Source organism: Talpa occidentalis, unplaced genomic scaffold (assembly GCF_014898055.3).
Source record: "Talpa occidentalis isolate TD23 unplaced genomic scaffold, MPIMG_talOcc4v2.1 talOcc4.11, whole genome shotgun sequence".
Taxonomy (NCBI): domain Eukaryota; kingdom Metazoa; phylum Chordata; class Mammalia; order Eulipotyphla; family Talpidae; genus Talpa; species Talpa occidentalis.
In genome coordinates this window covers 94104425-94127507 of record NW_023601104.1, presented here as the reverse complement: position 1 = coordinate 94127507, position 23083 = coordinate 94104425, and the positions used below count along the sequence as shown (strand labels likewise).

Sequence of the window (23083 nt, the reverse complement as noted above, 5' to 3'; positions counted from 1 at the left end):
GGCAGATCTACTGAAATACACTGCTGAGGGGAGCAGCAGATGAGGCAGGAGAGGTCTGCTGTGCCATGTGGGTAGCTCTCTGGCCAGCTGGGGGATCGAACTCACACCACAGAGCCTGCGGATGGCTTCACGGTTCTGTGCTCAACCCCTTGCACCACCAGGGAGGCCATAAATAAATAAATAAATAAATAAATAAATAAATATCAGTAGTAGCTGAGGATTTTCCAAAACCGATGAAATACGCTGATCCACAGCTACAAGACCCCCTGGGGACTCCCAAGAAAGACAAATTCATGGGCAGACACCTGGGAAAGGCGGAGGACCCAGGTGCAAGGGGGAGGTCTTCAGCAGCGACAGAGCCAGAGACAGATGTTGCTCCAGACAGACCCATGGCCCAGCCCCACGCCCCATGAAGCCAAGGAATGCGCAAACCTTGCGTCCCAGGGGGAGGCCCTTGGACGACGGGGCAGAGGAGTGAAGCCTGCCCGTCGCCGGCAGTGCTGCGTGACCGGGATTCCGAGGCAGCTTTGGGCAGACGCAGCCTGAGATGCCAGAAAGCGCGAGGGAGTGGAGAGCAGCGCTGCGCGCGGGGTGGACACGCCGGGGTAGAGGATGGGAGGACCCGAGCCCGGGACAAGGCAGCGGTGGGGGCGGGGCTGCCTTTATTTTTTAATTCATAAAACTTTACGTTCTCACATTGTCGTTCATTTTTGTAGACCTATTTGACTTGTCCCCGCAGGTGTAGCCCCCATACATCTCGGGTGAGGGTGTTCAGTGGGGCTCAGGAGCCCGCCGTGGCCATAGCGAGGGAAGGCCACCCGGGGCCACAGTCCACCCGGGGCCAAAAGGCAGCGGGGAAAGAAACAGGCCAACCTGGATTCTTTCCACGTTTGTCTTTTATTAACGAATGCAAAATACAGCACTGACGGAGACGGGGCATGCATGCAGACGACAGAAAGCAACACCGGGCCAGGGGCAGAGGCCTCATCGCTTCTGAGGTAGGGTGAGGTGGTGCCGGGGAGCGGGACGCTGGGGGACGAGCACCGGCCCCACTCGGGACTGCGGACCACGGAAGAGCTCGGGGCGTCGGCCACGCTGCGAGGACAGTTTAAACACAGGTCACATCCCTTCACCGCTCCAATTCCCCTCTTGGTAGACAGAGCTTCGGGGTTCCCTTGTCACTGGCTGGCTGGGGTGTCTCCCCCGTGGGGAGCTGGGTCTCCCCAGGACACCATCCTGCCCTCCCAAGGGGCAGGCCCCACGTGCCCTCACCAGAAAAATAAAGGAGCTTTGTGTTGAAAACGCCAAGGCTGCCATCCAGGGAGCTGGAGGCAAGTGCGTTAAGAAAGACCCTTTTTCGCTATAAAAATAGTTTCACTTTATAAAAGGGGGGAATTCTCATCTCAGGTTGGGCAGGATGTGTGTGTAAAACGTTCCAAAGGGGAGTCCCTTGTGGGGGCTGGGGCGACCAGACGGTGGAGGGAGAGCTCCGGGCAGGCTCCAGCGCTCGGGTGGAGGAGGGGTCCTGGGTGGCCGGGCCGGGCCTTGGCGGTGGCGGGGTGGCCGCGGCCTGCCCGCGGGCGCTCAGTTGAGCAAGGTTCCGTAGAGCTGGGCTTTGGTGAGGCTGTCCTTACGGCTGAGCCCCCCGGAGCCACCAGTCCGTGGGAAGGCCGGCTGGGGGCTGAGGCGGGCGGCAGGGTGCATCTCCGGGGAGGCCTCCATGGAGCTGGGCTCCAAGGAGTCCCTGGAACTGTGGAGGGTGGGCTCAGGCTCGGGGCTGCCCCCCGGCCCGCACAGCTGCACCCCGAGCCGCTCCCCGTCCCCCTCGCTGGGCGCGTAGCTGGGCCGCGGGTCGGCAGAGCGGCTGGGGCTGAGGCTCAGGTCGCCGCCGGCCCGGAGGAAGCAGGGCTCGGCGAGGTGGCCAGGCGCGAGGTCTTCGGCCTCCGAGAAGCTGTCGGCCTGGTAGCTGGCGTACAGGGGCTGGCGCGGCCCTCGGCCTGCTTGCTGGGGCTGCCCCCGCTGCTGTAGTAACGTTCCGAGAAGCTGCAGGGCGAGGCACGGCCGGCGGGAGTGGCAGGGTAGGAGTAGGCGCCGATGTCCTCCACGCTCAACGGCCGCCACTGGCCACGCCGGTCCTCCCCCGGGAGCCGCGCCGACCCCGGCTTGGCTCGCAGGCTCCACAAGTTGGGGGGCATCAGGGCTGGCTGGGGGCCCGGGGAGGCTGGGAAGCGGAAGGACTCCGCTGGGTAGGGGGACATGGTCTGCGCAAAGCCGGGGGCCACCTCGGCCTCAAGCGGGGCGGCCACTGTGGCCGTGGCCGTGGCCTTGGCGAAGCGTGGGCTGCCCTGGTAGGCGGCCGCGGCAGCGGGCGGCTTGCGGTCAAAGAGCTCGTCGCGGCTGTTCAGGTAGATGGCCTGCTGCGAGGCGGTCAGCGTGCTGGCCTGCGCGTGCTCCTTCTCCTCGGACGTGGCGCTGAAGCTGGAGTAGGAGCTGGACGTGGGCAGCGAGCCTGCGTAGCCGGGGAAGGCCTCATGCCGGAAGCCGGCGGGGAAGGCAGCGGCCTCGGCCTCCTCGTCGTCCTCGGCCGCACTGTCAGAGTTGTGCGCCCGCAGGAAGCCCACGTCGGTCACGGGGGCGTCCACGCTGGGCCGCCGGTCGCGCGGCCGCTCCTCGGGGCAGTAGAGGGCCGTGTCGCTGCAGTAGAGGTCCCCCTTGTAGGGGGGCCGCGGCCCCGGCTTCTCCACCCCGTCGCGGAAGGCCAGGTCCCGGGCGGAGGCGTCTGACAGGCGGGAGGACAGGCTGGCGGGGTCCGGCTTCTCCAGCACCTTGGCGATGACACAGGTGGGCACGCTGTCGGCGTAGGCCGGGTGGCACAGCGGGGACGGCAGGCTGCGGCCGTGCTTCTCCATGTGCAGGCTCACTCGCTCCTGGAAGTCCGAGGGCAGCTGGAACGGGAGGGTGCGGGGGTGGCGGGACAGGGGGCGGTCAGCCGGGCGGCGGGCGAGGAAGGGGGACTGCCCCGCTCCTCTCCCATCACACCGGCAGGCGCTAGGCCAGGCTGGCTCCCAGGTGTACCGGGACCCGGGCCCAGTCCCCCCGCCCCAGCCGCACCGGCTGGCCCGTAGAGCCCGGCGGCTGGAACCGGGGTCTGACCCGGGTCCCTCGTTTCCTGTCCCCCGAGCAGCTGACTTGCCCCCACCCAGCCACCCGCTCACGTGGCCTGGGAGCCCCTGAACAACACAGACTCAGAAACAGATGCAACAAAGATTGAGGGCCGGGCGCGCGCCTGTGCCCGGGGGCATCCCGCTACTGTTTGATCTATTTTGTGAGTGTCTCAGGCGTGGCCCAGGCCCAGGGCGGGGTGTGGACGGAGGCCTGGGTGAGGGAGGGCAAGGGAGGGAGGACCCTGGCCGGCTGGGGCCCTGGTCTGAGTCCTGCGGCGCTGCTGGGCCCCGCGTGGAGCTGGGTTTGTGCTCTCTGGGACAGGCCATGTTGGTGACTGAGCCAAACCAGAGGGCAGGGCTTCCGGGAGGCTCCCGCGGGCGCATGCCGCCACCTCAGTGCTCAGTGGGTGGGGCGTGGGGCAGGGACAAGACGCAGCCTCTGAGGAAAGGCGGGGGCCGCATGGCTGGGTGAGGGGGTACGCGGGCCGGCCCCTCGCCCTCTCTCGGAAAGGCCTGGTTGCCGCAGGAGCGAGGAGGGCAAGGGGCTCACCCAGCGCCTTCCCCTCCAGGGTGGGGTGGCTTCTGGGTAGGGCCTGTACCAAAGGACAGCAAAGAGGTCCTGGGGGCGGGCCTGTGGGGGGGCTCACGTTACCTCGGACACCTTATGGACCCTGCCGTAGGTCTGGCTGCACCGCAGCAGCTGGGCCGCTAGGTTGCAGTCCTTCCTATAGAGCTCCTAGAAGACAAGAGAAGGCGCTTGGCGCGGGGGGCCCCCCCCTGCCGGGGCCTGCTGCCCCGTCCGTGCCCGGTGGCCAGCACATAAACCGGTGGCGGAGCCATGGTGCGGTGGGCGGGACAGGACCCTCTGGGGGCCTCGACTCTGACCTGCAGTTGCGAGTGCGTGGCGGGTGCCCTGCCAGGAGGCCCTGCTGTCGCCCCAGATGGGACCATCCCACAGGTGGGGAGTGCTAAAGGGCCCTGGGATCCCTGAGGCCTGGGTGGCCCAGGGCCAAACCGGAGAGGGGTGGAGACCACACCGGAGAGCCCTCGGTGGAGAGGGGTGAGGAAGGAGCCGCTGCTCACCCCTCCCCCATTCTCAGGGTGGGGCCTGGATGTGGTGGGGCCTGGCTGCAGGGCTGGGCAGGGAGCAGGGTGAGTGGGGACAGGTGGCCGGTGTGACAGCAGGTCCAGGTGGGGACAGGCTCAGCTTCCTGAGCTGAAAACAGATGCAAACAGTAGGACTTGAGGGGCTTTGGTTGCGTCTTTGGAAAATCTCTGTTGCATGTGCCTGTGGCTGGGCCTTCCCTTCCCGCCACACCCGGACCCCTGCAGCCGGGGCTCTGACACCAGTCCTGGGCCTGCGACGGGCCCACGCCCCGGCCCCCGCTCCACCAGGACCAGTGTCCTGGCACCAGTGTCCCGGCTCAGGCTGGGCTGTTGAAGGCCTGTGCACCTGCTCCCCTCCCCGACCCAGAGGTTCCCTCACCTCTGCCTTCTCATGCTCAGGCTGCGCCCCAATTTGGTCTGCACATGGCGGGAACCTGGGTTCCCGGCCCCTCCGCGACTCCTCGGCCTCCCCTCTTCACGCCGGCAAGTCTACCTGTAGCTTGAAACCTCCGCTGCGCCCACCTCTGCCTAAACGCCAGACCCTGGGGTCCGGCCACCCCAGGCCAGCTTCGCACGGACGTCCAGTGCCTGCTGGAACCACCTCCCTGGGGCACCAGTGCCCCACCCTGCCCTCCCTGGGGCACCCGCCCGGGAAATGGCCTCCACACCCTGCAGTTGGGATCCCCTTCCCTTTCTGTCACCCCCACGCTCTGAACCTCGGTCGGCCCTGCTGCTCCCGCTGCTCCCGTCTCCAAGTGTAACGACCCGCCCCACCCCGCCTCGGGCTGACGAACAGCCGCCCCTCGGTGTCCGGCGCCCGCCTCCTCCCCGTGGTCTGTTCTCGACGTGTGAGCCCCGTGAGGGTGACAGCAGCGGGTCCCTCCCGTGCCCCATGTCACCCTCTTAATCCCCATCAGGCTTCCTCGGGCTCCGGGCACCCCCTGCCCCTCAACTCTGGTCCTTGGCTGCTCTGAGTACCCAGGCCCTCCTTCGCCGTGGGGTCCTGGCTGGAGGGGTGCTCTCCCCAGCACGCGGTGGACACCAACGACTTGCGGCTGCCCGCCCCCTGCAGCCCTGCCTGCCTGGCACCCTGCACTCTTGTCACGTCGTTGCTGCGTCTCTCCCCTCAGAGCTCTGTAGGGTCTGGCACGGAGCAGACACTAGCTAGTGGTCAGCTGTCGGGGGCCATGGAGGGCAGCTGGACCTGCCTCAGGGGACCCCTGAAATCTGGCCCCCTGGGCGGCTGGCCGCACAGCTCTCATGCCAGGGGTGGACTTCGCCTCTGGGCTGGTGAAGGAGGAGTCCCGAGTGGCGGCTGCCCGAGCCTGCAGTGGGAAATCGGAAACCAGTGTCCCTTCCTGGCACCGTTCCCTCCAACAGGGGTCTGTGGGACGTTGGGCAGGCGCCCCTGATGGCGCAGCTCCTGTCCTGCTGGAGGCCCCCCGGCTGCCTGTCCATCCAGCTCTCCCTGTGCCAGCTCTTGAGCGGGGGCTGCAGCGGCTGGGCATGGACCTCAGGGTCAGACCGGCCTGGCACTCACGTTGTCCTCTGACAGCTTGTCGATGGTCACCTTGGCCTCCAGCAGATGGCTGTTGAGGGCGACTATCTCGTGGCTTAGCGCTCGCTTCTCTTCCTCATAGTGCTGGCCCTGGCCGGGGGCAGAAGGAGGTGGTCAGTGAGAGGCCTGGGCTCTAGCCCCCACGGACAGCCCCTTTGGCAGCCCACGTGATTTTTGAAAGCAAAATGAGCTATAACCCAACTAGAGAGAGAATGTCCACCCCAGCGACGGGGAGGCACCCAACCTGCCAGCCAGACACTGGCATTGGGTCCACGCTTTGAATTCAGGGGTGCCCAGGAGGCCTACAGCCTCCATGTCCACTCCCCCAAGCTGCGATCCCACCGGCCCATCAGCAGAGACGGGGTGCACCCAGGCTGCCTGCAGATGGTGAGTGTCCCCACCCTCTGGGGTGGGCAAAGCATGGTCTCCCTTATTCACCCCAGAAAGGTCAGGGGCCAGCTGGCTGGGGCCACACACCCCTAGCCGGTGCTCTCCACCGCCCGCTCACACGCCTGCAGGCCGCGTCCACACGGGGCAGCCCCAAACCTATGGCTCCCATGCTTTGAGGGCACCTGCGACCCGGGGCCGCTCCTGCGGGCGGGCGGGAAGGCAGCCAGGCCAGCCCCTCTACGGCCCCAGAGCCGGGTGCCGGATGTGGCCTCACCATGCGGTACAGCTTGTCCTCCAGCTCCTGGTTGATCCTCTGCAGCGCCATGTAGTTGCTCTGGATCCTGCAGCAGGGCAGCCGGGTCAGGGCAGTGCCAGGGCCACCCCTTACCCCCCACCACAGCCCACTGAGCAGGGCCAGGCTGCACACAGGCCCACCGGGGCCACACACAGCAGAACACAGCTGACCCGCGGGGCCGCCTCTGAGCTCCACAGCCGGGGCCAGTGACCCCCTGGGTCTGTGAGTGGCCCTGCCAGGTCCTTGCACGGCCAGCGTGCTCCGTTCACACCCGGTGCTAACAGAGCGGGCCGGGGGTCAGAGTCAAGAACAGACGTGGCTGCACTGTGCCCACGGCCCCGGGCACCCCGAGCAAGCTGCGCTGGTGGGGGGTGGGGACACGTGTCCAGCATCCCCCCAGGACCGGGTGCGTGCGCCATGATGGAGGGGACCTGGGGCAGCGTGGGCCCTCTGCCAACCTGCGTGTAGCATTATTACCCCCGCCTCACCGATGGGGAAACTGAGGCTAGAGCTGCCTGACGCAGGGCCCTTAACTGAGTTCTGACCGCGGGGCCCAAGCTTGTCCCACCAGCTCGATGGTGACCTTGAAAAAGCCCAGCGGATTGAGGACTCCCAGAGGGGTCAGCCCTGCCCCCCACCCGAACCCTTATCAATATTTAACGCAGAGTTCTCTCTGCCGGGGAGTGTGTGACGCGCCTCGGGAAGACACCCGTTTTCAATATGCTGACGGGAAATGCTTTTAGAAAAGCTTGGCTACGGGACTGAGAGCTTGGGGTCTGGGCACACCGCCCCCAACCCAGGCCCACGCGGCTCGGGGCAGGTCTGAGCCCAGCCCATCTCCGACAGAGCCCCGGCTTTCCAGGCAGGGTCCCCGGGATGCGCTGGGCCCCGGGGTGTGGGTCAGGCAGGCTGGTGATGCTGGCGGCACCCTGCTCCCCACGGGGACGCGTGGGCGGGAATGAGCGGCCAGGCCGGGCCAGGAGGCCGCGGGGGAAGGGCCTGCTGCTGGCAGCAGCCTGGTCGGGCTCAGATTCTGGGTTGGCAGCTGCAGCTCCAAGAGCGACTTTGGAAAAAAGACTCGCCCTCCCTGAGCCTGGACTCCCCACGGGGAAGGGCCACGGCGCCCGTGGGGTTCACCGCTCTGTGGGTCGGGGGTCCGGGGCCCCAGGCCTCGCCCCTCACCTGCGCAGCTTCTCCGTGACCTTCTCCAGCTCCTCCTGCGCGCGCCGCAGCTCGATCTCCAGGTAGTGGCGCGTGGAGTCGAACTCCGTCTCCAGCTTCTCCAGCTTGTGCGTGGTGTAGGACAGCCGCTTGCGCAGCTCGCCCTTCTGCTCCTGCAGCGCGCTGCAACGACACGCGGCGGCGGCGGCCCGAGGCGCTGAGTGCGGGACCCGGGCGCGCCAGCCGGGGCACCCCAGGTGCGCAGTGGGCCCCGCCGCACTACCGCGCCCTCCCCGCGTCGTCCCGGAGCCACAGCCCCCCTAGGGTCAGAGGCTTTGGAGCCAAGCCTGTCTGCCCTGGCGACCCTCGGACCCGCAGCAGCGCCCGGGTCAGGAGTGAATCCTGAGCATCACTGCGGCGGAGGACAGCGTGGACCCCAGATCCTTAAAACCCACATCCTGATCCACAGGTTATAAGGATCCTGTCCCCCTTTGCTTCTCCACAGCGCCGGGGTGGGGGCGCTGCGGCCCGGGGCAGCACGGCAGACTGCCTCCCCCAAACTGGCTGTGGCCCCAGCAGGCCGCGGGACCTCTGGTCAGGCCAAGAGGGTGGGCAGCAATGCCCCACCTAGACCCAGGCAGCTGCACACGGCTTTGGAAACTCAGCACCCCCTCTCCAACGACGCTCCCCTCTCCCCAAGATGCCGTCTAGAGTCCCAGATCCAGCTCCCGACGCTCTATTTCCCCCACAGACTGTGGGTCCTCTGGGGTCCCAGGACTGGGAAACAGACACTGGATAATCCACCTTCTGGGCTGGTTGCCATCAACTAGAGTTGGACACAGGCAGGAGGGGGTGTGGCGGCCCCGCGGGGGCTGTCTGGGAACCCCGAGGGGCAGCACCTGTGGGCGGCATCCACACGGGCACATGTGCGGACTCGGTGTGTTTCCTTTCACTGCGGAGCACTCAGAGGCGGCAGTGGGGTGCTGGCGGGAGCCCCCATCTGTAACAGTGGGGGATGACCTGCAGGGTGGGGGACTGCTGTGGGAGGGTGAGGGGCACCAGGAGTGATCTGGGCACCACCACACGTGGAGCCAAGTCCAGCTGCTCTCCAGAGCTGTGGGCGCGCCCGTCCCCCAGCAGACGCCTGCACTGCAGTGGAGCAAAGCCCACACCTGGCGACGCGGGAGCTCTGCCGTCACACCACGCCCCCCACGCCGTCTGCTGTTCACCAGGCCAGCTGGCCCTGTGGACGCAGATCCCTGGGCCTGAGAAAAACTCCACCCAGAGAAGTGCCTCGGGTGAGTGGGGCCCCGGCCGGAGGCAGCACACCGGGCATGGTGACTCTGGTGGGTTTGCTGTGGGACCTGGAGATGTGGGGGCCAGGAAGGACATCCCAGGGTGCCACGCTAGAACCTGGGTGCAGCAGGCCTGGGAGCAGCGCTTCAGCCAAGGTGCTGTGGGGCCTCCCTGGGCGGGGGGTGGGGGGGTTCCTCCCACTCCTCGGGCAGAGACAGCGTCAGTCTCGGGCCCTGTGTGTAAACCACACCTGCTCGGGCGCACACCCAGCAAAGCAAACCTCAATTAAGCATTTTTGGACTCCTGCCCAGATCTGCATTTTTTAAAAATAAAGAGTCACTTATGTTTTGAGAACCTCAGAGAAGGGGGAGGCAGGTCGTTCCCCAGAGTTGGTCTCCATGGAGGATGCAGAATGATAAGCAAGGAGGGGATCTCCTCCAGGCAGCCCTCCTGGTTTCACCTGAGCATCAGCTCCCACTGCTCTTGTCCCAACCTTTTTTCCCTAGTGGGGTGGTAGCTTCCCGCCACAGGCACGGTGTTGGGTGGAGGTGGGGCCCGGCCGGGGTCTGCACACTCGGGAAGAGGTGAGGACTTCTGTCTGTCCACCTGTGGGCCACTCACACACCCCGTCCCCCAGCCACACCCCTGGGCTTCCATCCACCAGCCTCCTGGTCCTGGCTCTGCTGAGACCTGCTCATCCCCACTCGCTGTGCCCCTTCCTCTCAGTCCTGCCCCCCTGGGGACCCCACTGTACAGAGGGTCACAGAGCCAGTGACCTTCCCTTCCTCACCTTGGCCACCAGCCTGAAGCCCCAGCTCAGACCCTGTCGTCACCCAGACTGTCCACTCCTCACGTGGCCCGGCCACAAGACCCCGCGACACACCCGCCTCTCTCTCTCCTTCCCGCCCCCCTCCCTGCGGGCTGGTCCCCGCCCCGCGGAGCCGACAGTCTCAAGGGGACAAGGCACAAGGGAACGTGCTCACCAACGAGGCAGGCAGAGGAGGATACCACGGCACCTGGGGGTTGCTGGGCCAGGTCCACCCGCCTCCCGGGTGGCCAGCTCCAGAGAACTGGCCTGCCCAAGCCTCAGCTTACCCTCGGCCTCCAGAGGGTAGCTCTGCCCCACCTGCCCTCAAATATTCCCCCTTCCCTGAGCCCCCTGCACCCAGCCTGCTCTGGGCCAGTCCTGGGCTGGCTGCAACCGGGCCCCCTTCCCCCCACTCCTGCCCACCCCCCTCTGCAGCAGGCACCTCCATCCCCTTGGCCCTGGCCCTGGCCCTGCCTCCGGGTCCCTCCAGCACAGCAGATGTCCAGGTCGCCCGCCTGGTGCCCCCACTGTCTTTCCGCATCTCTCCCCTCAGCTCTGCAGACCCGACCGCCCCAGGCTGGCTTGTACCACGGCCCCCCACGCCACGCCCAGCCTCAGGTGGGCCTCCCAGGAGGGGCTCCAGGCACCTCACCCGTGGGAGTCCAGTGCTGCCCACATGCCCTCGCACCCCTCAGTCGGGTCAGATACGGGGAGGCCATGGTGACCCCCCTCGTCTCTTCCCCACCACCGTTCTGGGGTTCAGCTTCTCTGAAGCTTTGGACAGCTCCCCTCCTCGGCATGGTGTGGGGCGGGCCCGGGTGTGCGGGCACCTGGGCGGTGCTGCCCGGCCTCAGCCTGAGCTCAGTGTGTGACACGGGAGACGCTCACCCGCCGCAGCGTCCACAGACCGGGAGCAGGGCCTCACGGCCCCCCCACCACCCAGGGGGTAAAAGAGATGGTGCTGGGCAGGCACATGTGGGGGCGCAGGCTGGGAAATCTGGGGACGTGCTGGGTCAGTGCCCGTGCCTCTCCCAGGTGGGGCCTGGTTCGGGGCCCCCGGCGTCTGGAAGCAGCCCCTTCGCAGGGACTCAGGAGGCGTGGCGTCCTCGGCACGTCCAGACCGGGGTCGCCTCCTCCCCGGGCAGAGCGTGGCCTGGCGAGGTCACCCTGCTTCGCCTTGATGTTTGAACCAGGATCTGACCCTGGCCTGACGGGGTGGGGGAAGCTTGCGCCTGCCTCACCCAGAGCGGGCGCCCTCCACGGCAGCCCCGTCCGGCCTCGGGGGAGGGCCCCGCCGGGCTGGGCTGCGGTGGGGGCACAAGAGCCCCAGCTCTGAGGGAGCGCGGCACAGAGCGGATGGCGATGCCAGTGGGCAGGACGCTGCCCACTCCGGGCCGCCCCCTGGCCCGGGGGAGTGGACGCAGACATGGGACAGACGTCTGGGGACGGACGCAAAGACACCACGGAGCCGGGCAGACACAGGCATGTTACCTGTCCCAGAGCGAGGGTGAGGACCTGGCCAGCCGGCCCTGCAGCACGCGGGGCTGCCCGAGGCACGAGGGCACCCAGGGGCTGTGCAGCCTGCGGGTGAAGAGGACAGAGCTGCTCAGAACGGGGCGCCGGCCCGCCGTGGGCTCCAGGCACAGAGGATGGCGGCCGCCCCGCCCGCAGGATCGCTCCTCGTGTGGGCAGGGGGCGGGCGGGAAAGGGGACCTGCCAGGCTGCCAGTCTGGCCTGTTGCCCTGCAGGGTCTGCCTGTCGGTGGCACCGAGTCCCACCAGTGGCGGCTTCACCTGTGTGTGCCCTGACTGCTGTGGGCCACCGCGAGCCCCAGCGGGGAGGGGGGGGGCGGGCTCCCCAGCTGTGGGCTCCTGTCTATTGCTCCGTGCACGAAGGGCCCACCGGCCCGACCCAGGAGGCAGGCAGCACGGGGGGCAGAGACCCCTGCCAAGCCTGCGCTGGGCGGCCGGCGGGGCCGTGTGTGCGGAGCGGACGAGCAGATGCCAGGGGCCCCGGGGGGGGGCACCCATCTCACCCTCCCGGGGCTCTTCGCACCCGACCTGGCCTGGGCCGGGCAGTGGGGCGGGGTGGAGCCCTGTGCGCCCCGGGACACCGCCCCGCTGGAGGGCCCAGGAGGTGCCTTGGAGCCCGGGCGCGGAGTGGGCCGTGACCCCGCCCGCGCGCTCCCAGGGCCGCCCTGCTGGGCCCCGGGCTTCGAGGAGAGGCTGCTGCCCCAGAACTCAGCTTCAAAGGGAGAGAGGCACAGCACAGGCGGTGTGGGGGGGGGGCGGTCACCCCAGCAGCGCTGCCCTCCCCGGCACAGACCAGCGGCGGGGGCGGGGGGAGGGCCGGGGGGGGACTGTCCTGCTGGTGGCTTCTGGCCATTAACAGTTGTCCTTTCATACTTTTCTGGGTTGTCCCGTTTCCTACGGTGAGCACGAAAAATCAGAAAGACATTTACGAACGGTCAGCCTTGGGCCCCCGAACCAAGAAAGGCTAAAAGCGCGGATGCGACAGCAGGGAAGCTGGCGTGGGGCTGCGGTTCCTCCTTCCTGAGCTCCCTTCCTCCTGGAAAAGTGGGGCGGCCCCCGCCCCCACCGCAGCGGGGGAGGGGCAGTGACTTGGTCTGTGTTAGACGGACTTCGGGGCTCCAGTCCTGGGCCCAGGCGGCAGGAGCTGGTGGGCGGTCCCCAGGGAGTCCCTCTCCGACCCCTGCCGCCAGCTCCCCCACCCCAGGCCTGTCCATGGGGTCTCATGGCAGGTGGGGGAGCACAGTGGGGGGCGGGGCAGAGCACCCACTCTTACACCCTGATGCAAATTCTCATTTCACGCCTATGGGGGGAGAGCACCTCCCACCACAGAGGTGAGAAGCCCTGGGCCCAGAGAGGTTAAGCAACTCTCCCAAGTCACACAGCAAGTCTGGGGTGAGGATGCAAACTAGATCGTGGGCCCCTCCTGGGGCTGCCACCCTCCCTCCCATCCCAGGGCACCCCACAGAGAGCAGCCGGGGAGTTGGGGCGCAGGGTAGGTTGTGCCTCAGTGGGAGGGCCCCTGCCCCAGTGTTATGGGAGGAGAGTGGTCAGGCTGGGCAAGACCCCCAAGGGAGAGTAACTGCCCGGACAGCCACTGCCCAGCAGGAGCCCAGGTGGGGGCCTCGGCCCATGACCAATCACGGTATCACCCCTGCTGGGCATCACGGCCACCTTCCTGCTCTTGCTGGCAGAGGGCCTGGTGACTGCAGGGCAGAAGGATGGGCAGGGGGTGTGGCCTGGCCTGAGGCACGGGGCGGGGGCGAGCCCAGTCCCCTCCTGGACGTGGGTGTCCTCACGTGGGACACTGCTGCCCCCTCCCCGCCAGGTGTCCGGGATAAGATGGGCCAGCGGGGGTGGGCTGTGGAGGCCGTGCCTGGGCCCTGGGGGAAGGGTCAGGATGTAAGCCAGGTCTGACCCCACCCCCGGGAGCGGCTGCTCGGGGACACCCGTCAGGTGGGCTTTGAGGAGCTGTAAGGACTGGTTGGGGCTCTGGGGGGTAAAGGAGACCTAAGAGGGGGCCACCATCATCCCCCGGTGCAGATGCAGGTGGCTGTGGCCACCTCTGGCTGCCCCTGACCTCGGCCAGGGAGGCCAGGGCGCGGGGGTCACAGCAGCCTGCCCTCGCCCCCCTCGGGCACTCCCTCTCAAGCCAGCCCCCCACCCCGCGGCAGGCCCTGCTGAAAGGCACCAGCCTGCTCCTCACTGGCTCCCCACAGGCGCCTGGTCAGGCCTTTCTCCCTGCTGCTCCCGCGGGAGCACCCTCCTTTCCCGGCCCTGCTCCCCTCCTTCCTTGGGAGACCCGGCCGAAGCCACACTTCTCCCAGACAGCCTTTCCTGGCTCCTTCCTGAGGACAGCTCCCCTCTTCTCGCACTGCCCCCAGGGGCCTGGCCCTCCCTGGCCACGCGCCCTCCCTGGCCCCTTGGAGGCCTGTGCCCCTGTGCTGGGCACAGGGGGCTCTGAGCTCCAGGCCCTGGGCCAGGGGAGAAGCCTGCCCAGCTCTGCGGTGTTGACAAGGTTACTGGGGGCACTGAATGTGGTCGTGGTGATGGGGGGCCGCTGGGGGCTGGGGCTCCTGGGATTGGGCTGAAGGTGCCCCTGCCCACCAGCCCCCAGGGGCGGGCCAGGGAGGCACCGTCCCTGGGAGACGCCCCCAGCACCCGGCCTCCTGGGGGGCCCGAGCTCGGGATCCGGCCACAGTCACGCTCCAGCAAAGCCGAGCCGCCTGTCATCCTTCAGGAACCACCGCGCGGCTCCTCATCCCAGCGACTTTGTCCCCGAGTCCCCTCTGCGGGATCACACTCGCTCCCTCCTGCTCCAGGTTAACTCCTGCCCACCCGGGGCCCCGAGAGACCTTCCTGCTGGCGGCTGGGGCGGCCGGCCCTGCAGGATCCACGGCTGCCCAGTCTCTGTCCTGTTCACAGTGGAGCCACTGGGTGCCTGGGCCTCCTGCTCCACCCGGCAGCCCACTCCCAGACCCCAACCCACACCCAACCCCCCCACTCCCAGCCCCCCAGTCCACACCCAGCCCCCAGTCCACTCCCAACCCCCAGCCCACTCCCAGCCGCACAGCCCACACCCAACCCCCCAGCCTATACCCAGTCCCCCAATCCCCCAGCCTACTCCCAGCCTCCCAGCCCACACCCAGCCCCCCAGCCTACTACCAGGCCCACAGCCCACTCCCAGCCCCCCAAACCTCCAGTCCCTCAGTCCACTCCCTGCCTCCCAACACTCCAGACCTCCAGCCTACTCCCAGCCCCCTCCCAGCCCCCCAGCTTACTCCCAGCCCCCCAGCCCAATCACAAACTCTCCCCACAGCCTGATGTGATCACTAAGCCCTGATGGACCCTGCCAGCTCTGGGTGAAGCCCCCCGCCCCGCCAGACTCTGTAGCCTCAGACCGCTCTGCCCCACTGCCCCTCACTGGCCTGGCACCCTGCGGCCACTCCAAGCCCCTCTTCCCACCTCAGGGCCTTTGTCCTGGCTATTAGCTCCACAGCCCTTCTAGCTCTTTCCTGCTAGCTCCCCCTTCTCCCTCAGCCCTGCCTCCTGGGACAGCCCCCCTTCATTTGTGGGCCTGGAAGGCCCAGTGCCCACTGTGCACGCATGGCCAGCACCTGTGGCTGCAGAGACATTGCTGACCTGAAGTCTGGTGAACTTTCGTGTCTCCAGGCTGCTTTGGGGGTACATAAATGGGGGTGGTGACAAAGATCCCCAAGACCTCACTCCTTCCTGCACTGCCAGGGAGAAGCAGCATTCGGGGCTCCCACCCCCAGACTCCCCCACTGCAGCCTCCCCTGGAACGGGTGCCCGGGCACAGGGGCCATGCTGGGCAGAGGCTAGTCCACGCAATGACCCTCAGAGCTGCCACCTCGGCCAAGGTGACGGGTCCTGGGAGAAGGCCTTTGCCCCAGAGCTGCTGAGATCCAGGCCAGCACTGTCCCCGCTGGCTCCTGGGGACACGCCAGACCCTCGGCGCCCTGCGGAGGCCCGGGGTGGGTCTGCAGAGCGGCCTCTGCCCCCTGCCCCATCAGGCCTCCCGAGTGTCCCTGCACAAGGCTCTGTGCAGAGCCCTGTGGGCACTGGGGCGCTCTCCCCTCGGCCCTCTGTTCTCGGAGGAAGAGAGTCCTGGGCACCGGCCAGCACCCCTCTGTGGCTCAGACGCGCTTGTGCCGCGCCGGAAGCTCCTGGCCGACCTCTGAGGCAGTGGCGCCGTGTGACAGAGATGGGGACTCTGACCTGCCGCCCGCTGTTATGCAGCAGCCCCTGGGGAGGTGGCACACGTGGGCACATGTGTTTACATGTGTGTCCAAGGGTGTGCATGCATGTGTGTGTGCGTGTGTGCAGGGTGGGAGCTGTCCCGGTGCTGGCCTGGGAGCCCTTGCTAGGAACAGCCACCTGCTCAAGCTGGGGCACCTCCAGAGGTGCAGGGACCCCTCAAACTCAACGGCTACCCTGGCCCAGCTCCCCCAGCCGGGCTCCCGCCTGCCCAGGACCAGACCTAGACGGAAACGGCAGGAAAAGCTTCCTGGTCTTCCCAGGAAGCTGCAGCCCCTGCTGCCCCCTCTGCCCAGGCAGAGCCTCGTGGGCAGCTCACGGCTCTGTGACCTGGTGGGCCCGCAGGGGCCGGGGCTGAGGCAAAGCAGGGCCACGCTGGCAGATGGACAGAGCAGCTGCGGCGCCGGCCCCGGCCTCTGCACCCCTGCGCCTCCAGCTCACGCGCCCCGCCTTTCCCTTGGGGCCGCTCTGTGTGCCGCCTGGAAGCCCTCCCTGATCTCCCATCGGGCCTGGGACTGTTCTCCCAGTCCCAGCCCCACAGTGGGGGAGGTGCTCTGGGTGCAGCCGTGTGCTCCTCCCCCTGGGTCCCAGCCCTGGCACGGGGCGGGATGACCAAGCGCTGGAGGTGCCCATGACCATGTTCACGCCTGACCCTCCCGCCCGGGCCTCTGCCCCTGCTGTTCCTGCGGCCCCAGACCCACAGCTGCTCCCAATCAGCACTCAGAGGCCGCCTTCCGGTGGGGCCTTCCGGTGGGGCTTCCCGGCTCCCAAGCTGACCTCCCGGCACCTGCCACCCAGCACGGGACCAAGGTAAGCGGGCTGCCGCCGGGAATGTGCACCCCAGGGTCACTGCCCCCCCAGGGTGCCCACGCTGGCTCCAGTCTGCTGCCCGCCGCCCAGCAGCCCCCGCCGCAGACAGGAGCCCGCACCAACTAGGGGTGGGGCCTGGAGTACCGGGCCCGTGAAGGCCTGTGGGAGGCCCGTTGGTGACCCGCTTTGGGCGTGGGCGCCGGCCACCACCCCTTGCTCCCTCCGTATCACCTGGGGTCCTCGCCCCTGGCTGGGCTCCCTCGCCCTCACCTCCCCTGCTCGTCTCCACACCCACGGACACGGTCCTGAGGGGGACAGTCTGGAAGCTGGGGTGGGTTTTAGCACCAGCCAGAGAGGTGGAAGGAGGCACTGGCACCTTGTGGGGCCTTAGTTTCCCCATCTGGAAGCCAAGCCCTTTGTGACCTCCTTCTGGAAGTTTCTCCCTGAGCATACCTCATTCAGTCTCCAGACGCACAACAAGACCTACTGTGCGCCACTGGTGTTTCTTCACTGAATCCTCACCCAAGGCCTGGTGGGGGTGGGGTGCCTGGCGGGAGTGGAATACTTGGAGCGGGTGGGGTGTCTGGGGGGTGGGGTACCTGGCAGGAGTGGGGTGCCTGGTAGGGGTGGGGTGCCTAGTGGGGCGGGGGTGCTTGGCGGAAGTGGGGTGCCTGGAGGGGCTGGGGTGTCTGGTAGGTGGGGGTGGGGTGCCTGGCGGGGGTGGGGTGCTGCCCATCGTACAGAGGAAGGAATCATGGCCTGGGGTGGGGCCTTTCTTGAGGGCACCCAGTTGGTGAGCCCAGGGCCAGGGTTAGACCCTCCCCTCTCCAGGGCGGCTGTTGTGAACATCGCCATGTCCCATCCCTGGCCCTCACCCCTCCCGCCGGCACGGGAACAGACAGATCACCTGGTGTCTGCCACAAGGGGCCTGCGGGGCCCGGGGCGCCAACCTGCCGTGCTCACCCTGACCTGCGCGTCTCCGCCGGGCTCAGGGCTGACAGCCCTTCCCTCCATTACACACACCTGCCCTGGGCCACGGGCCTTGAGGCAGGCGGAGGGGCGGCGCTCAGGTAGCTGGGAGGTGAGCGCAAGAGCCAGAGCTCAGGGCAGAGTGGAGGGGACGCGGGGGCAGGGGCAGCTCGGCCATGGACCTCTCCCGGGAGAGGACGGAGCTGCCCCTGCGCCCACGTCTGATATTCTCCCGGCCCCGAGTCCACCCCCGGCTGCGGCCCTTGCCCGTCGCCGCGGGAGGAGCGTCACCCGCCCTCAGCCCTCAGCGGGGAGACAAGGCAGAGCCAGAGCCCCCGGAGCGGGCTGCGCTGACGCCGCCGTCCTCAAAACTGCCTTCTGTGGGAGGGGCGCTGACTGTCCTTCCCGTTCCACAGACGCACAAACAGCGCTTCGGGGCAGGTCCAGGCCGCACTGCGCGGATGTGGGCTTCAGACCTCGGCGAGTCTGACTTAATCTCGCACTGCACGAGGGAGGTTCTCCGGAGGGGTGGGGACTCAGGTGGGCTCTGAGGACAGGAGACCTTGAAGGGAAGAGACTGTGCAGGAGCCGCCGATGATGCTCTCAGTCCCACAGGGAGACACCGGAGTGAGGCTGTCATTCACACTGTAGTAAGAAACAGTCCCTAAGCTCCTTCCACTAGGCTCAGTTGCGGGGGAGGGGGAGTTGCTGGGTCTGCTGGGACATGAGGAGGAGGGAGGCGACATGAAGCAGAAGCAGGGGTTGGGAGGGACGGGACAAGGACACTCAGCGGCAATCCTGGGATGGTGACGAGGGTCCCTGAGGGAGGCCAGTCCCAGACCACAGCATCGGTGCCTGACCCTCCAGGCTGAGTGCCTTCTCTGCCCAGAGAACAGGATGCCCTCCATGGCAGGGGCCTGCCCGGAGCAGGGCTGTGCCAGGGGTTGTTCGAGAAAAGGGGGCACCCCAGGCCCAGGATGAGTAACAGCCTGTGCACCCCCAAACCCACTCATCCCCCATACTTGCCCCTGTCTCAAGAGACAGCAACTCCATCCTCTCAGCGCTCAGATCCCAGCCCAGGAGTCGCTGTCAAGCCCGCCCAGCCCCCACCCCCACCGCCGCCCGCCAGGAGACCTGGCCCTGGCCCACACTGCCATCCGCTCGCCCGGTCCCTCTCGGGCTCCCCTGCCAGCCTCCTAACTCCCCGCACAAGAAACACGTCACTGCTCTGCTCGCAAGTCCTCACCCAGAGGACAGGGACCTTTGGACCCCATGGCTCCGCCTGCTACCCCCCTCCCCCACCCCCAGCCTCCTCTGGGCCTTTGCACCTGCTGTTCCCCCTGCCAGGACTCTTTCCCCGAACATGGGCCCGTGTCTCCCTCGCCTACTCGGGTCTCCACCAGGTAACTCCTTCGCAAGAGGCCTGCCGGTACGCGGGCGGCGCCGTGCCCACTCGGCCCTGACCACACGCCCCCGGCCTCTGCTCCGGGGCGGGCCCTGGGGGCTCATCTCCATATACCAGTCCCCGATGTCTGAGGCTCCCGTCTCCCCTCAGCAGTGCGCCGTGCGGGCTGCTCACGGCTGTGCCCCGGCTCCAGCAGCCTCAGGCAAACAGTGGGCGCTCGGACCCGCCATTAGCAGAGACAGCCCAGAGGTGGGGAGGCTCTTCGGGGAGAAGGGACCCCAGGGGGCCGCAAGGAGGGAGGCAGGACAAGGTCCTGCTGAGCCTGCGTGGGGGCAGCCATGCTGGGAGCTGAGGGGCCCTGGGGGCCTGCGGGGCGTCTGGGTCTGCTGGGGGGCCTGCCAGCTTCGGAGGCATGCCCTCAGCTCTGGGCCTCAGGAGGGGTGCTCTGGGGCCTGCGGAGGGGCCGCGGGAGGGAGGCTGGGGTGCTGGGAGGCATGGCCTGCAGGCCTGCACTCGCCGAGCAGTGTCGGCTGAACGGAAGGCTCTCCTGGAGACCCAGAGGCGCCTTCGCAGCCCTGGCCTCAGTGTCCCCAAGCCCCTCTAAGCTCTGTGTCCCCCAGAGCTGGGAAGGCAACTGGCCGAGAGCTCCCGAGGCCATCGACCCGCCGCCATGTCAGCAGCGTCCCGTCTGCTCCCGCCACCAGGCTTTGCCCAGGCTGGTCCGGCCTCTGCCCTGCGCCTGCCCACTCGAGCACCTCTCTCGGGAAGGCGCCCCAGCTTCAGGTGAGGCCATGTGCCTCCACCCGAGGATCTCATAGCTGGTAATTGGAAAAAAAAAAAAAGCAAAGCCCCACTGCTCCCCAGGCCGGGCATGAGCACCGCCCGACGCCCCATCCGCGCAGAGCCCCGCGCCGGAGTCACGAGGCCGGGAACCGCGCCCCACCTCCCCCGTCCTGCCCGCGGCAGTTGTCTCCTCTGAGCATCTCCTGGCACCCGCTACGAGCCTGTTCTAAGCATCGGGGTCAGCCCGGCTGCTGCTCTGGGAGGGAGACTGATGATAAACAAGATGAAAGCGATAAAGCAAGGCGGGAGTCGGGGGTCAGAGCAGGGAAGGGGGGGCCATACTGCCAGTGTAGAGAGCAGCGTGGCGAGGCCCCCAGGAGGGACAGTGCGCGTGGACATTGGGGAAAACACTGCAGGCGGATGGCAGCAGCCTGTGCAAAGGCCCGGGGCCTGCGAGGGCGGCAGCGAGGAGGCCCGGCCAGGGGTGTGGGTGGGAGGTGCGGGCCGGCAGGCAGGGATTTTAGTGCCCGCTCTTGAGGACGGCGGCCTGGCAGTGCCTGCGGTATCGCCTGCATGGAGCGCAGCGTGTGGCTGGGGCGGGCAGCACTAGGCTGGGTCACGTGAGTCATCAGCGCCCCATTTAAAGAGTGCGAAGCAAGCCAGCAGCGGGAGGTGTGTTTGCCACACATGGAACTGACAAGTCTTGCTGGCGGAACCCCCACAAATCAATACGGCCTCCCGGAGGAAAGTCTGCACAGACCTCACCAGAGAGGAAATCGGAACAGGCCGCACAATTAACAGCACCCACCCCCCAAAACAGCGCCGTGCCACCTGCCGGTCACGCCCAGTGTTGTGGTGACTGGAGGATCCCCCATCCTGTGGGGCAGGTTGGGCAGCAGCTCCTTGGAGGTGTGACCCTCTCCCTAAAGCTGCCCTGGGCCCAGTAGTCCCACTCTGGGGTACCCCAGAAAGCATGTGCCCCCCGCAGCTTTATTCACAAAGTCCAGGCCGGAAGCCGAGCAGAGTCCATGCATGAAAGGATTCAGTCCCACGTTGGCTCCCCAGGGAGGCCAGCCAGGGCCACTCCACCCCACCCAGGGTGGCTCCAGATGCTGTTTTGGTGAAAAAAGCCACCTGAAAAGCACAGGCCACACAGCCCCCCACATGGTGCGCCCCCAGGCCAGCACGTGACCTCTTGGCACCAGGCCCCAGGAAAACTAGGCCTTGCTTATCACAGTCAGGTTCCGGGACCACGGGTAGGGGGGCTGTGATTAGGGAAGGGTCTGGGGCCTATGTGTGTGTATGTGGGGGTGTTGGCAGCACCTGGGGGCAGTTGTAACTTAATCTCCACCCTGAACATGTATTTATTAATTTTTTCTGTTTCCCTATCTATCGCAGTTCACAACTTTGAAAATGACATTTGGCGGGCAGGGTGGACTGGTGAGGGGAACAGCAATGGGTTTCCAGGATCCCAGATGCCAAGAGAGGCGACAGACCCTGTGCCCTGTGTGGAGGCAGCAGAGGAGCTCAGGCAGCTCCGCAAACAGGAGGCAGCAGGGGCTTGCCAATATTTGGGAATATTTCAGAGTCACAGGAAGAGCCCCCAGGCAGCCAGAGGCAGGACCACTGAGTGAGCTGGGGTCAAGGGGCAAAGGGTGGGGGCATGCATTAGCCCAGAGCCAAGGGTCAGACCTGGGGGAGCCTGACTGTGGGCCAGCCCCAGCCAGGCACTGGGAGGTCAAGCCCAGACCTTGGGTCCCGGGGCGAGATGGAGAACATTCCGCTCACCTCCCCCACCACCATGCCTCTGTCCCCCCAAACACATCCTGTCTCCTCAGACCCCTGGGTCTTTGCACTACTTAGAAGGCCTACCCTGTCTGTCCTTGCAAATTCCTACGCATCCGTTGAGCTTTGGCTCAAATGTCCCTGCTTCCAGGAAGCCCTCCCTGATATTCCAGGCCTGGGGCCCTGGGAAGACCCTCCAGTGGGTCTGTGTCCCGCTGTAGAGGGTGGCCTGGGTCTTACTGTGTCTGAGTCCAGCACAGGGCCTGGCACACAGAGGGGGAGAGTGCACATGGGGGTGTCGGGTCAGAGGGTCACATGGAGAAGGTGACTGGAGGAGAGGCGGTGTGGACAAGAAGGCAGGTGGAGGGCATTCTGGGAGAGGAAGGGCAGGCAGAGGCAGGGTAGCACGAGGAGTCAGCACGTTTGGGAGTGGGCTGGTTGGTGAGGAGTGGGAGTCAGACGGGGGTTGGGGAGGGTACCCCATAAAGGGAGCCTCGGTGGGTCAGACGGCAGAGTCCTCATGCTCATTTGACAAGTATTTACTGGCTGTGCACACAGCCAGTCTGGGTCCAGGCAATGGTCAGCGTGGCAGGGAGGGGGTGGGGCGGGCAACGGCCTCCTGACCCCTCAGTTCCAGGCCTGACCCCTCAGATGCCCAGGCCTGGACTGCCCGGTGCAGGAACCACACTGGGGGCCAGAAGGCAGGGCCCAGGAGCAGGTCAGCCTCGACACTCCTGGACCCTCCCACTCGGATCACAGATGCATCTTGTTCCGCGGTTGGGCGGTTCCCATGTCCCCCAGGAGGCCCCTACCTGGGCCCGGAATGTGGGCCAGGTCATCCCCAGTAGTGCCTGTCACCCCTCCTACCACCCCTGGTAGGTGGGGGTGGTTAGGACAGACGAGGCCTGAGAGGTCACCCGAGGCCAGACAGGGTCTGTGCCCTCCAGAGGGGCCCCTCACCCCTCCAGGTCTCCCCGTCTTGCACCCATGGCACTAAATGTGGGACAGAATCCAACAGGCCACTGGCATGGAAAAAACGGTCTGGAGAGGCCTGCAAGGCAGCTCTGAGAACATGAATGGGGTGAGGGGAAGAGGGGGCAGGACCCCCAATACAGGGAGGCTCTGCTGGGTGCTGGCCCCACGAGATCCCTGCTCCTGCCAGCTCTAGAACGCCGCCCCAGCTGAAGGGCCATGGGGCCCAGCGCAACCCAGAAGCCGGGGTCCCGGCACTGCCACCATCCTTTGGGGCCCAGCCCTGGGTGGCCCTCAGCCCGCCTGGCCAAGAGCGCCCAGCAGCCTCAGAGCTCGGGCAGCAGGTATGCCCACCTGCCCACCTGGGCCCCCAACCAGGCTGGGCTGTCTGTCACCTGTGCCCAGCACACACAGGCGGGTGCTCCAGAACCTTGGCGGCACATGGAGAGAGAAGGGGAAAGAGAAGCACAGAGGGACCTCCAGGGCCTCAGGGCTCACCAGGAGCCTTTTCCTCAAGTCCCATCCGATCCAAGTCGTGCCACCTCCTCCCTCCACCAGGATCCAGCCCCAGCAGGGCACAGGGGAGATGGCAGCCAACATGGACACCACCCCTGGGGTCAGCGGCCCAAGTTCAACCGCGCGCCAGAGCCAGGGCTCCTCTCCACAGGCCTCACGAGCCCCGAGTGGACCTAGCCCGCAGCCAGGTGAAGCCGGCGGATGCACGCTGGCATGGGGATGAGCGCCTGGCACCGAGGAAGGCCGCCCTCCCCCCA

The 23083-nt window shown here is 67.0% G+C and overlaps 1 protein-coding gene across 1 annotated transcript in view; it reads right to left on the bottom strand.

The window, feature by feature from the left end:
- Positions 1-884: 884 nt before the first annotated feature.
- The window catches only part of BEGAIN (brain enriched guanylate kinase associated), a 23786-nt gene continuing 1587 nt past the window's right edge, over positions 885-23083 (bottom strand). The window contains 6 exon segments of the mRNA XM_037503902.1: positions 885-1982; positions 1985-2945; positions 3817-3900; positions 5812-5919; positions 6494-6560; positions 7697-7858. Coding sequence (XP_037359799.1) covers positions 1585-1982; positions 1985-2945; positions 3817-3900; positions 5812-5919; positions 6494-6560; positions 7697-7858 — 1780 coding nt within the window. The 3' untranslated portion in view covers positions 885-1584.